Genomic DNA, 14,409 nt, shown 5'->3' with positions numbered 1-14,409 from the left:
GGCATTTTGCACACGACGAGCACGCTAAAAGAACAAGGATGCGCCGCCAAGAGAAGAAACGCGACACTCGGCAACCTCAAGAAACAAGGAGGAGAAGAGCATGACAACAGCAATGGTGACTACAACGGATGATGACGAACTGCAGCAGGTCATCCAGCATGCCGACGGCAGCAGACGGCGACGGACGTTAGCAGACGGCAGTGCGGCAACAGACGACAGTAGCACGATGGGGGGGGGAGTGCAGCTCGGTAGCAGGCGACGACAGACGTCGTAGACGGCAGCGACGGCAGCGTGGCGCACGACCTTTGTAGAGAGAGGCACGACCGTTGCAGAGGAGAGAGAGAGAGAGAGAGAGAGAGAGAGAGAGAGAGAGAGACTGGTAAGAAGAAGTTGTGCTAGAGAGAGAGAGAGAGAGAGAAGAGAAGAGAGAATGAATGAATGAATGAATGAATGAATGAATTTGTAATTAAGGAAGGTCTCTGTTTTGAAAAAGGATCTTGTGTGTGTGTGTGTGAAACAAAGGAAGAAGAGTGTAACAGAAAGAAAAGAAAAGACATACCAAGAAGCCGTGTAGGCTTCGAAAGAGATAGATACCTACGAGTGAGGGTTTGGTGCACTTGGCTTAAATTGTGGTTTTAGAGTACAACCATACCAAATCAGGTTCTATCACTATATGATTGTATTTCGTCTTATCTCATAGTGGAAATTTCTGTTCCCGTGGTTTTCCCCTGAAACCAAGGTTTTCCACGTAAATTATGTGTTACTTCTTTTCTTTTTGTTTGTGTCTAAGTTTTTGTAACTGAATCCGTTTGAGTTGAAATCATAACATTACCCCCGGGCCGTTTCGGCCTTCCCTTTGTCGGTGAAACCCAAGAGTGTCTAGGAGCTCTAAGCAAAGGGAATTTGTGGAAATTCTTCGATGACTGCATCTCAGCTTATGGAGAGACCTTCAAGACGAGCTTAAAGGCTTCTTCGATAATAGTCCTTGCTAGCCCGTTGGGTAACAAGGCAACCTTCTCTAACAACTATACATCATGGTCCATTAGTGTTGCGTCTGTTCTCAGCAATGAATCCCCCATGGCGTGTGTAGAACATGGTGCCACTCGCATACCATACGGAATGCACTTATGCTGTTCTTGCGGCCTGAATCCTTGCTAAGATACATGAGTCGTGTCGATCTCATTGCGCTCGCATTCATAAGAGATCAGCTTGAAGGCCAATCTAAGGTTGCTCTCTTCCCCTTCATGAAGAAGCTCATGTTCTCCATAGCTTGGGAGGTTTTCATTGGTATAGGGGACAGAGAAGATCAAGATGTGGTACATTGCCTCTTTCAACTGCCAATCAACATCCTAGGAACAATATATATAGCAAAGCCCTCGTAGCTTCGGATGTGATAAGAAAGCAATTGCAAGTATGGATCAAGGAGAGAAGGAGGAATATGGGTGTTGCCTTGGTCACTAGACATGAAGACATCCTCTCTAGCTTTCTGGCATACACGGACGAGCAACATGGACAACCTTTCTCCGATAAGCAGGTGAATGACAACATCGTAGCGTTGCTCTTTGCAGGCCATATGATACTAGCAGTTCTGTAGCCACCATGACCTGCAATGAACTCATATTAATGTCCTATGCTCTTCATTGTCAAGGGGCTTCCAATCCTCTTGGAGCCTTGCTTTACATGATTTGATTTGCAACCACATTGTCGTTTGAACAGTGCAACAACAAGAGTAGCTTCTGCATTCACAACTAGGAGCATGTTATCTATACATTTATTTCTCCAAACAATAGTCCATTGGTTTTATTCAATTTTAGTTTACTTGCAAAATAAGGGGGGTTATGGAATGATGAAAAAATATTTTTAGACTTAAACGATGTGGGAAGCAAATTTCCATGGATCTACCATATAGTTGTCTCTTCCGGCTCAATGATAAAATCAACACTAGATTGTAAAAAATGTTTGACGCCGGTTCTTAACCATATGAACCAAAAATGATTGTGCTAGTTATATGAAGGAGAATTACCCCAAGAGCTCTTGGTTATTATTCTATTCCAAGATTGTGGGTGTTTGCACAATTTACATAGTTTGACTCGAGATCATACATGGAGGTCCTTTCCTCTTTTTAAGATATTAGTGATTGCATCATAACTCGGATATTAGTGACTTATAACATACCTACGAAAGATGTAGGGAGTATAGATTTGACAATTTTGTTAATTTGATGAAGTCAAATATTATTTTCATGACAAAGTATTTATCTTGCCTATTAGTGATTCAATCTCACCACTCAATTATTGCACCGATCTAGTGTTTTTCACAAACATTTAGTAATATAATTGTCTTTCACACAAATGTTTTTGATATAATCTTCGAACGGTGAAATATAGCCAATGGGAACTAAAGATGAATCATTTTTATACGTCGCATGTGTGAAATTGAGGTGTGAATCTTGATGTTTAAGAGTTTCAGTGATAAGTGTTGTAATTGAGAATGACATTGTCATTGAGAAAGAAATGTTGTCGCAAAGTTACGCGCATGCGTGTGAAACATAAGCGGAACCACCAGGTACTAGAACTAGAGAGGATGGGTTGTGGACTCAAATTGTGGTGTTAGAGGCTTAGATTATGCGTTCAATATTTAGTTTAGTAGGTAGAGGGTTTCTCTTAGTAGTTTTTTATTATGCAAAAGCTCGAAAGTGGGTTAGCCATATTTTGCAAGAGATCCAATGCCATGATCAATTGGCACAAATCCTGTGCAATATGGCTTTCTCATGAAGCACATCCTGCATGGCACCCACATCCTGCTTTCAAATGGATCAATCTAGGAGCGAGCACCAAATATTTGGGTTTCCAAATTGGTTTCAACATACCGCCGAAGACTATGATTGCACCCATTATCCATTCCATTCGACAAAAGTTGATACATTGGAGTTTGAAAAAACTGTCGTTAGTGGGTCACATCATAGTGGCAAACTAGGTACTACTCGCAACAACATGGTATAGTCTATCATGTTGGACAATCTCCAAGGACAGTATACATCAAATTCAACGACTGGTATGCAACTAATTTGGTCTGTTAAGGAAGATCATGTAACTCGCACCAAGGTGGCATGGCCTATACTCACAGCACCTAAGTCGAGATGGGGATTGGGTCTAATTGATCCCCTGTCACAATCAAAAGCCTTACTTGCCAAATTTGTGGTGCAAGGACTCCAATAAGGAAATGACTGTTATAAAATGCTAGTACGGTTACGTTTCACTTACTTTAGGCCACAAAAAGGGGTTAGTTGGGCCCCCCAAACGGGATGGATTCTAAACATGGATCTCAAACCTAGTTTCTCCCGCCAATTGGAGGATAGATTCAATGCATCCATGTGGAAGGCATGGTGTGACATTAGACAAGGGCTCAAGTGCGATAAACCAAGTTCTGAATCTGCCTGGCTTAGTCAACGTATCCTATGGAACCCATGTATCAAGGATGAATCTAATCAACTACTTGGATCAAGTGAGGGGTTGTCATGGGGATACATTGTAGAAGGTCCGGGAAAAAGTATAGAATGTTGGAGACATTTTATGTCACTGCCACTACAAGATCAAGCCAACATACTCCAGGGCATCAAGGGCGGATGGGCTATGAGATCGGTAATCAATAATGCTCTATTGATTAGGGAAGCCGCTACTCATAGGACGACAATGGAGAAATGGATAGGCTACGAGGAGGAGGGATCTTTGATCCCGAGAGGTAGGGGATCACCAGACAGGATCGAAGGCTCTAAATTGCGAGACACTAAGCCACCAACACAGAATAACGCAATTCGAGTACTCACGTATACTGGTCATAAATGGATTGTAGATCCTGATCCGATCAAAGTACAACCCGATTGGCACATATGTACTCATGAAAACACATGGCTACGTAGGGTCAGTTGGGAACCTTTGCAATGAACATGGTGTGATCCTTACGCGGAGCAAGGAAGCCAACCCATCCCGTTCTTCCAATTCACAACTAGATTGGGCCGCCACATCCTAGCTGCTCAAACTGCCCGAGAGCCGACTGCTGCAAAGGTCTGGCACACATATCAAGTTCCTCACACAATTATCACCATGTTTTGGCAGAAAATCTGGAAACAACAACACGCGAGGCGAATTACCACGTTCCAATGGCTATTAATACATAAGTCACTACCGGTGGGAGCATGGCAACATGGGAACCTTAGCTCTCCTAATTGTGTAGAGTGTCCAAATGGAGTAGAATCAATACGACACACTATGTGGGATTGCCCAACGTCCCATCGAATATGGCGGGGGGTTGGCCGCTTGTTGCAATTATGCCAAGTGCAAGGCTCAATCAAGTGGGGAAATATATGTTGGCTATCATGGCAGACCCCAGTTGGCAGATACGAGCATCAAGAGGAGGGGATGACTTTGGTGATAAAAGCACAAGAGGTTTTTTTCTCCACCATCGGTAATGTCCACTGAACTCCTCTTAATGACAAATCTCAAGTTGTGTTGGAATTGGTCAACCCAATAACTCTTTGGATTCTAAGGAAACAACAGTGTAGACGGGTCTTCTCCAACCAAACCGCACATCCAACAATGTTATTGCAAGAGATATGGAGTGAAATTGTGGCCACTCTAAAGAGCCAATATGATGGCCTCGAGGGTAGTTTCGATGGAGTTGAAAGACCATGAATAGCCTTCATCCAGCAATGGTTGTCCTTTCCCTTTCTTGAGTTAGTGGGCATCCACATAAGATGGAACTATCGCGTCCCTACAAGGATTTGTACATAATCATCTCATTTGTATAAGTTTATAACTAATGGAAGAAGTATTTTTTTTGGGAAAAAAAAATAAAAAAATAGTCATCTAATTCGTAAATATAATGTTTTTAACTTTATTGGTGCAAACATAGATTGGCACATGTGTGATATTCGCCAAGCGTGATATTTGCAATATTTGAGAATAGGAAATGGCCCCAAGAATATTATAAAACAATTCTATTAAGAAAATAAATTTACATAATAAAAATTAATTAATTCACTAAGAAAAGCGTTTGTGAACCATTATATTCTAATTTCTAATTTCCAGCTTCTAAGTAACACTTCTAAATTTAAGAGTCTATGCACAATCATATCCATTCTCCATATCTTTAAGCTCATCAATAATATCCTCATGAACTTCATCATTTTAATCAATAGCTTGGTTTTGCATTCTCAAAAGCCTCTCATCAGCATCTTCTTTGTTGATCATATCTAATGTTACGTTAATGTGGCATAATCCCCTTTCGCTTATTCTTCTAATGAGACAATGATTTCTATGTGTATAAACCAATTTCTCAACATGAGCATGAGTCAATCTATTTCTTCTTTTTGTATGTATCAATGAGAATGTGCTCCAATTTCTTTCATAAGAAGATGCACATGAACCTTGAGAAAGCACAAAGACGATCCAACTAGAATGTTGTAGTCACCATTGCAAATGATCCAACTAGAATGCATAATGCAATTAAGTGGTGGGAAACATTCCGAGCATGCACTCCAAACTTAATTCAGAAGAGGCCACCAACAAATACATGGTGGAAAATTCTACATTGAATGGCATGCATACCCATATTAGGTTTTCTCACAACGGTTACATGATCCCATTCAACGCCCTTTTGCTTCAACATTTTAGTAAATTAACCTCACACAAATATTAGAACCAGAATAACAAATCCCTTCAATGGAAGCTTGGCCGAATTAAAACCTTACCATAAATATTCTTTTTTTCTTTTGTTTTACAAGAGAAACAATGCATTAAAATTTCTTCACACTAAATGAGACATTGGAAAAATGGCCACAAGCCTCATATCCACCATTCTTCTTCATAATACATATAAATTAATAACGTATATCACAAAAGAATACAAATTGTTTCTCTATGAATGTCTCTCATATCAATGCTAAGAGCCCACTAATTGGGTGACATCTTTGGATGCACGTGTGTGTGTGTGTGTGTGTGTGTGTGTGTGTGTGTGTATGTATAGTTTGGTTATGGTGAAAAAGAAGAAGAACCATACATCATGGTTCTCACACATATTGGTCAACGTTCATCAACACCACATATACATACATACAGAAATACATAAATACATATACATATACATATACATATACATATACATATACATATACATATACATATACATATACATATACATATACATATACATATACATACATACATACACACACACACACACACACAGATAATAAAGACTTGTTGAACACGTGCGGGGATGTGGACATCTTTGGATGCGTGTGTACATAGTTTGATCGACTACGGTGAAGAAGAAGGAGAAGAAGAGGTGGCTTACATTTTTGGATATACATATGCTTCTCATTGGTCACTGTTCATCGACATATATATATTTGATCATGATTGACAATGTTCTCAGATATTATGTAAGTCAAGGACTTCCACCATGGTTGTATGTCCCTGCAACATTGCGAACGACATACCTCGATTTCTATCATAGTCATAAACTATCTGGCCATTTCAGTTTCCATAAACTTCTCCATTGGATATGTTCCATGTACTATTGGCCAAAGTTGTGACAATCAATATCGGCGTTCCTCCAATCATGCCCCACGTGCCAGGCTGTGAAAATCCCGCAATCCCTGGGCAAATTATTGACACGAAGGAACCCTTTGAGATGTTCTATTGGAACCTCATGGGTCTATTCCCAGTTTCAATCCATGGCAACAAATACATATTAGTGATCACGGCGTACTTGATGCATTGGTCTGAGGCTATCACTTTACTTGATTCAACGACAAGTACAGTAGCAAGTGCACTATTGCAACACGTCATTTTCTCCCACGGGTGTCCACAACAACTCCTTTCGAATTAGGGATCTTAATTTCAAAGTGAAGTTATCAAAATAATTGCACGAAGTTTAGGGATCAAACAATTATTCACCTCATCGTACCATCCCCAAACTAATGGGCTCACAGAAAGGATGAACAAAACTATGAAACAAGTGATACCAGCTTACATCGATCTGCTTCACCAATCATGGGATCAGGTACTCTCATTCACGGTACATGCTTACAACACCTTGGTTCAGGAATAAACCAGGGTGAGTCTATTTCGAACATTATATTATAGGGATCCGCAACTTCTGCCAGACCCATAGTCCATCAAAATACACATTAATCACACTAATGCAATATCATGGTAGTTATACTTACAATCCAACATTCCTCTCCTCTAACGGGCAATTCAATACAACCTTAGTGTAAAGAATCAGATATAATTCTTGTGCAACGGAAAAGATGTGTGTTATGTGTATGTGTGAGAAAAAGAGAGGAGAGAAGAGAAAACACAAGATAGATAGATAAGAGAGAAAAATGAAGTACTCAGGAAGAAGGTGTATATTCAAAAGGAGAATATGAGATACAAAAATGTGGCATTACAAGGAGTCACAACCGGCACTCTATGAAGTTGGAGGAGGGTGCTTTATATAAGGTTACCCTCTCTCTTCATTAACTCACTACAACAACCACTCTCTCTTGGGGAATGTGGAGACTCATTAGTCATGGGTAGTTTTGCCTTTTGACGGCTAACATTGCATGTCATGAGAACAGTATTCCAAATTTTTTGCCCGTCAAATGATGGTTTGTCAAAAAAATTGCTATTAAAAAAGTAAATACATCGAATATTGATAATAAACAATATATTATACCCTTCTATCCTTTGCATCTTTCCAAATTTCATATACACGATCTCATTGTATTTCTTCAATGTGTTGCCCATTCAATAAGACTCACATTAAATCATCTAAATGTTCTATATATATTCAATCGATTTCTTTTCATCTCTTTAACGAGAGTTTGCTTAGAGAACCCTCTCTCACACGAAAGTGTGCTAGATGGAATAACCAAAGTAGCGTGCCATAATTTCATTAAATGAGCGAAACTATCTTGCCAATCCTTCATTTTGCAAAACATACGCCAAGCTTCACGCATAGTATAGCCTTCACAATTTAAATGTAAAGTGTCAACAAACATATAGAGTTCCATTTCACAAGCCTTTGCATCATGTAAAATTTAAAGGCATGCATTGACATCAACATTTGGTTGTAAGTGAGAAATCAAAATTCCCAACCATGTCTTTGCTTTACTATCCCTAATCACATCATCCTCTGCATAATGGCATGGGCTGAATAATTTTGTTGCATTGAAGAGGCTTAAGCTTAAATCAGGGAACCTTGCATTTATTTAGTCCATGAATAATCTTTTGCACATAATTTTGAGATAGTTTAATACAACTTTCAAGTGATCCATCTATAAATGGCGCCATTCCCTTAGATTTTTCAATATTGAGATTCTTATCATTGTGACTTGCTTTATCCATGGGAATTTGTTTGAAGTATAGTTCATGTCTATATGTAATGCCATCTTTATCCTCTATTATCAAAAACCCAACTGTAGAACATCTTAAGAATTTGGATAAATACATTGCTCCATCCGCAAATGTGTCATTTCTCAAGAAAGACCTCCGCAAATTAGAAATAGTAATATCAATTTCTGCTCCAATTGAAGTTACATCCAAATTCTCTTTTTGAAGTTTCAAGCTCAAAATATTCATCAAATGCAACACATCAGCCATCATACAAAAGCAAAATTGTACACTATAGATACAAGCTTTATTATACCACTCTTTTAAGTTCTCTTTCTTCCAAATAGTAAGTATTGCAAGTATTATACTCACTAGTCTTTCCATGACTTAACCACATGACAACCAACGAATATTATGAATTTGTAAGGGTCTATGAGCATCCAATTGCATTTGCTCCAAGAGCTCTAAAATTTCATGTGTTTGGTACTATTGTTAGCCCATGCTTAATATGTTTAATATATGTTCATATATAGTTCTGCCTTTACCATTGGGAATTTTCAACAAACCCATATATTCAATTTCCTTAGGCCCACAACCACCACATTGCAAGTATGTAATATACACAATGAGGTGCAACTCTAATCCATTGTCAGTACTTTCATCTAGCATCAAAGAGTATGTGGGGAATTTATTTGGTTTGAGCTTTGAATTTCTAGAAGATATTTCCCAAAGGTAACCAAAAATTCATATCCTCCATATCTACTAGTATAAGATATATAATCATGTTGCGTAGGCATATTAGGCACCTCTAGTAGCACACCCAAATCACATAATTCTTGGTATGTAGAGATAGCCTATACTATATGCTATAGCCTATGAATTGTAATTTGTAACTACTAATACATGTACAATTGTTTTGGTCTTAGCAAAATTTGATAGTATTAACAAAATTTAAACCTTCATTTGTACGTTTTTATAAAATATATGCCCGTCAAGATTGACAGTTTCATTTTTAAATTAACCTTCATATACGGTTAAATTTGCCAAAAACGGTCGTCAAAAGGCAACATTGGTCATGGGGAATATGGAACTCATTAGTTATGCGGGGAATATGATTCTATGACACATAGTTAATGTGTAGAGAGTAGTGGTGTGAATTTTGACCTTTGAGTGCTCATAGATTCTAAAAAGTGTGTTCACACACTAGACTAGGTTGAGCTTGATTCTCAACACTTAGTAAGGCACAACAACGTCAGAAGAAGCATTTCGACATCACACATTAGCCTAGTGAGTTTGACATTGGGGACCAGGTTAGTTTTTATTACCCTATCCGCCGCGAAGGACTCTGCAAGTCTTTTATGCATTGATGGCTTGGTCCATATTAAGTGACGCACAACATCGGGGTTAACACCTATCGGCTACGACGAATGGATACAACATCCGAGACTGTTGCACACATTTCACGAATAAAAAAGATTCCTGAATCAATCGCATAGGTCCCTCCATCGAACACAAGCAGTAAAGCAGCAAAGTCAACGGATTGTAGGAGATCCGGGGAACCACGCAATCACAACACAAAAGGAATAAGCACTGCGGTGATTTTCATTTTAGAAAGGGAACAATAAAAAATCTAACCTTTTCTTATTAAATTTCTAAGTGTCTTAACAATTATCCAAAGTTAAGACACATTTTAAATTTGGGTTATCTAATATTGTGAAACACCTAAAACCCTAGTTTTCATTTTCTAAAAGGGGGGAGGTGTCACGTGTTAAGACCTAGACAAGATTGCTCGGTCCCAAGTGGAACCAATGCACATCAAGAAGAAACAAATGGGGCTAGTTAAGGGTCGAACCAATCATGTAAGTGAACAATGTAAATAAACCTAATTGCTAATGGAAGAGAAGAGTCATCAGAATTTGGTTCTAAACGTGTACGTCACAATATAAAGACTTGTTGAACGCATGTTGGGGATGTGGACATCTTTAGATGCACGAGTTTGTATGGTTTGATCACCTATGGTGATGAAGAAGGAGATGATGAGAAGACTTAAATTTTTGGATATACATATGATTCTCATTTGTCAACGCTCATATATATGTATATATATATATATCTATGGGTGTGTGTCTATTGGAGAGAAAAAGAAGAAGCCAAGTACCTCTAGCATTGGCGAAGCATGGCTATGGTGAGCTTCACTTCCGCCATCCCTGTAGAGCTCATTGTTGGGATTACTGTGTCTCTACTACTCATAGCAGTTGTACAGAAGCTATGGAGACCTTCAAGCACGAAAAATAAGATCCAGAAAGAGAAGAAACTTCCCTTGCCTCCGGGTCGTTTCGGCTTTCCCTTTGTCGGTGAAACACTAGAATGTATCCGAGATCTAAAGAAAGGGATCCCGTGGAAATTCATAGATGACCGCATCTCAGCCTATGGAGAGACCTTCAAGACGAGCTTATTCGCTTCTCCGACAATAATCCTCGCAAGCCCGTCGGGTAACAAGGCAGCCTTCTCCAACAGCTACTCCGTGTGGCCCATTACTGTTGTCTCTGTTCTTGGCAATGAATCCATCATGGGGTGTGTCGGACATCGTGCCACTCGCATATGGAATGCGCTCATGTAGTTCTTGCGGCCCGAATCCTTGCAAAGATACACGAGCCGTGTCGATCTCATTGCGCTCGCATTCATAAGAGAGCACCTTGAAGGAAAACCTAAGGTTGCTCTCTTCCCACTTATGAAGAAGCTCATGTTCTCCATAGCTTGCGAGGTTTTCATTGGTAGAGGGGACAGAGAAGATCAAGGTATGCTCCATGGTCTCTTCAACACCATGGTGAAAGGCCTCGTTCAGCTGCCTATCAACATCCCAGGAACAGCATATAGTAAAGCACACGCAGCTTCGGATGCGATACGAAAGCAGTTGCAGGTATGGATCGAGGAGAGAAGGAGGGATATGGATGCTGGCTTGGTCACTGGACATGAAGACATCCTGTCCGGCTTTCTGGCGTATACGGACAGGCACGGAGAACCATTTTCCGATAAGGCCATCAAGGACAACATCCTCACGTTGCTCTTTGCAGGCCATGATACCAGTAGTTCTGTAACCACAATGACCTGCAAATATCTTGCATCTAATCCCCACATTATGGATGAAGTTTACAGAGGTAGGTTTTGTTTGTTGGCCTTCACCGCCCCAATCATTCTCAATTCTTGATCACAGCGCACATAAGAAGAGTCTTTAATAATGATTTTTGTATGTGTTTTCTTGTTGTGGTGATTGTTCAGAGAACAAGGAGATCGCAGCGAGCAAGGCCCCCGGTGAGCTCTTGAATTGGGGAGATTTACAGAAGATGAAGCTTTCATGGAGAGTAGTACAGGAATCGATGAGGCTGGTGCCAGCAGTGCAGGGGTCATTCAGAGTGGCACAGGAGGAAGACATGAGCTTCGATGGCTTCAGAATCCCCAAATCATGGAAGGTGAGAGAGAGAGAATGGCATAGAATCAATGACAAACTTCCAGCATAGAAGCTAGACTAATCCATCACTCATGCATTGTTTGTTATTTTTCTCTGCACACAGATATTCTGGTCCGTGTACTCCACCCATCGCAACCCCAAGTATTTCCGGGCGCCCGAGAAGTTCGATCCGTCACGCTTCGAAGGAGCGGGCCCGACCCCATATACATTCGTCCCATTCGGTGGCGGCCCGAGGATGTGTCCGGGCAACGAGTTCGCACGCATGGAGATTCTGGCGATCCTCCATCGCTTGGTCACCCGGTTCTCGTGGACCCTCGAGGATCCCAACGAACTCGTATCAATCGACCCCACACCCTTCCCTCTCAAGGGGCTTCCTGTCTTGTTGAAACCACGCATTCCATGATTCGATTCACCACTACGCTATCGTTCGAAAATCGCAACAATCAAAGTAGCTTCAGGGGGTTTAGACCTGGGGAACATGTTATCTCGACATGTATTTGCATAGATAGAGAAAACAATCCATTGGTTTTATTCAATTTTAGTTTATTTGCAAAATAAGTGGGGGTTATGGAAATTTCATAGTATATACCATACGTGCCCAGTATGTTTCGATCATTTGAGTATGGTAAAGACCCTCGAAGTACGGTAAATACTATACTTTTGTATTCATTATTTACTATAAGTTAAAATGTTTTTTAAGGTAAACAAGTGTGAGAAAAAAACATAAAAACTTCAAAAAAATACATACTTATGTTTGCATAACATATGTATGCATTCGTTTGAAAACGTATGAAAACGAATGTTTGAACAAATGAATGCGAATATTACGTTCTTAGATAGGCTTTGGATAGAGGGAATATATTCTTAGACTTTAGGATGTGGGAAGCAAATTCCATGGATATATCATATAAATGTCTCTTATGCTTCCATGATAAAATCAACACTAGATTGTGAAGTATTTTTGCCAACGCATTTTCGTATTAATCTTGTGTACATTCCTTTAATCACGTATTCAATTCTAATTGCATGTTAATCATCATTCAAGTTGTTGCTCCGTTCGTGTCTAAAGACCCTTCGACTCTTGCCTCCCTTCGACTTTGAGCCCAAGACCTATCCTTCGTGCCTTCTTAATCCTCGTGACCTCCCTAGTCCAAGACACTCATGGTCCCGTTCAAGTAGCATACACACGCGCATTCTCGTGACAATGCCTTCTTGATTTACTACTCCAAGCTCGTTCGAGATATTGGCATCACGTCCGCCTTGTTCCAAAATCCCCCCCAACAATGAGCTCTCCTTTCCCTTTTATAGGTTTTAAGAGGGCTTTTACTAAAATCACTTGGTCACCCATTTCTCATGAACCCTCGAGGATCCCAACAAAGTCATATCAATGAATCCTCTGCCCTTCCCTGTGAAGGGGCTTCTTATCCTTTTCGAACCTTGCATTACATGATTTGAGTAGTGAATCTTGATGTTCAAGAATTATAATGATAAACATTGCAATTGAGAGAGACTTTGGCATTGAGAGAGAAATGTTGTCGTGAAGTTACGTGCATGCATGTGAAGAAACGTGACCAAAACCACCGGGTACTACAACTAGAGAGGATGGGTTGTGGATTCGAATTGTTGTGTTGGAGACTTTAGATTACACATCAATATTTAGTTTAGTATCTAGAGGGTTTCTCTTAGTGGTTTTTAATTATGTATATGTAAACTTTATTACAATGTAACACTCAATAATAGTTACCTTATTCGTAAATATAATGTTTTTTAACTTTATTGGTGTACCGTGTAACTTAGGTTCAAATCTTGCCTAACACGATTACATTTATGACATTGTACATTAGGCCTAAACACTCATTGTATTATTTTATTCCCGAACTGGAGATTGGAGGAGGAGAAGACTCTAACTTCTCACTTGGAGATTGGATTTGTATTTTCAAAGAACCATTAGGAATCTGACAACGAACTCTTTTTGTTGACGGTTTGAGTTTTGAGTATGGGTCTTTTCGTAAATCTTTCCCCTAATTGTGTAACTTTACGATATGAACTCAAAATCACAAATATGATCCTTGCTCAATAATGAGAAACATTAGATAATACATTACACAATAAAAATTTATATAGGCACCAAAAAGTGAAATACATTAACGAATTATTTCGAATAATATGCAACAAGATTATCTTGACTTTGTTACAATTCAAGGGTGCAGATTGTGATTATGAGAGAAACTCATGTGGGTATGATCAAAGATATGCAGAAAGCATAGTCAAATTTGATCAATTAAGATAGAAATGCTTATCCTAATGGTTCACACTTGGTGATTCATGTGTAAGGTATGGTTTCAAGACTTATACGTGACACTTGCAATACTATTTGTGTTTATTTTTAAGACACCATGAGTTTGTGAGATGAAAGGGAAAAGGAGAGGAAATGTGGAAACATTTGGATAGTTCACATTTCAAATCTATGGTTTGGTTATGGTGAGGAAGAAAAATCCTTGATATTTTTTACTTAACTACTAATTATGTTGGTTTGGCAAGGTCTAAGCTTCAAATTCT

General features: G+C 39.5%; 1 protein-coding gene across 2 annotated transcripts in view; it reads left to right on the top strand.

The window, feature by feature from the left end:
* LOC147849241 (cytochrome P450 716B2-like) overlaps positions 1-14,409 on the top strand; it is a 40,100-nt gene that overhangs the window by 8,615 nt on the left and 17,076 nt on the right. Inside the window, exon 1 of one of the 2 annotated variants that reach the window (XM_087337737.1) lies at positions 10,741-11,335. The exons of the other annotated variant lie outside the window; for it this stretch is intronic. Within the exon in view, the coding sequence (XP_087193863.1) occupies positions 11,113-11,335 (223 nt within the window). The 5' untranslated portion in view covers positions 10,741-11,112. Of the gene's footprint in view, positions 1-10,740; positions 11,336-14,409 lie in introns of those variants that run through there. 2 annotated transcript variants of the gene reach the window in all.

The sequence above is a fragment of the Azolla caroliniana genome, unplaced genomic scaffold, assembly GCF_043228905.1.
Source record: "Azolla caroliniana isolate FFs.n. ecotype wild unplaced genomic scaffold, voAzoCaro1.0.p SCAF_108, whole genome shotgun sequence".
NCBI lineage: Eukaryota > Viridiplantae > Streptophyta > Polypodiopsida > Salviniales > Salviniaceae > Azolla > Azolla caroliniana.
Note: the sequence above shows the minus strand (reverse complement) of the source record. Positions and strands in the feature narration are given on the sequence as shown.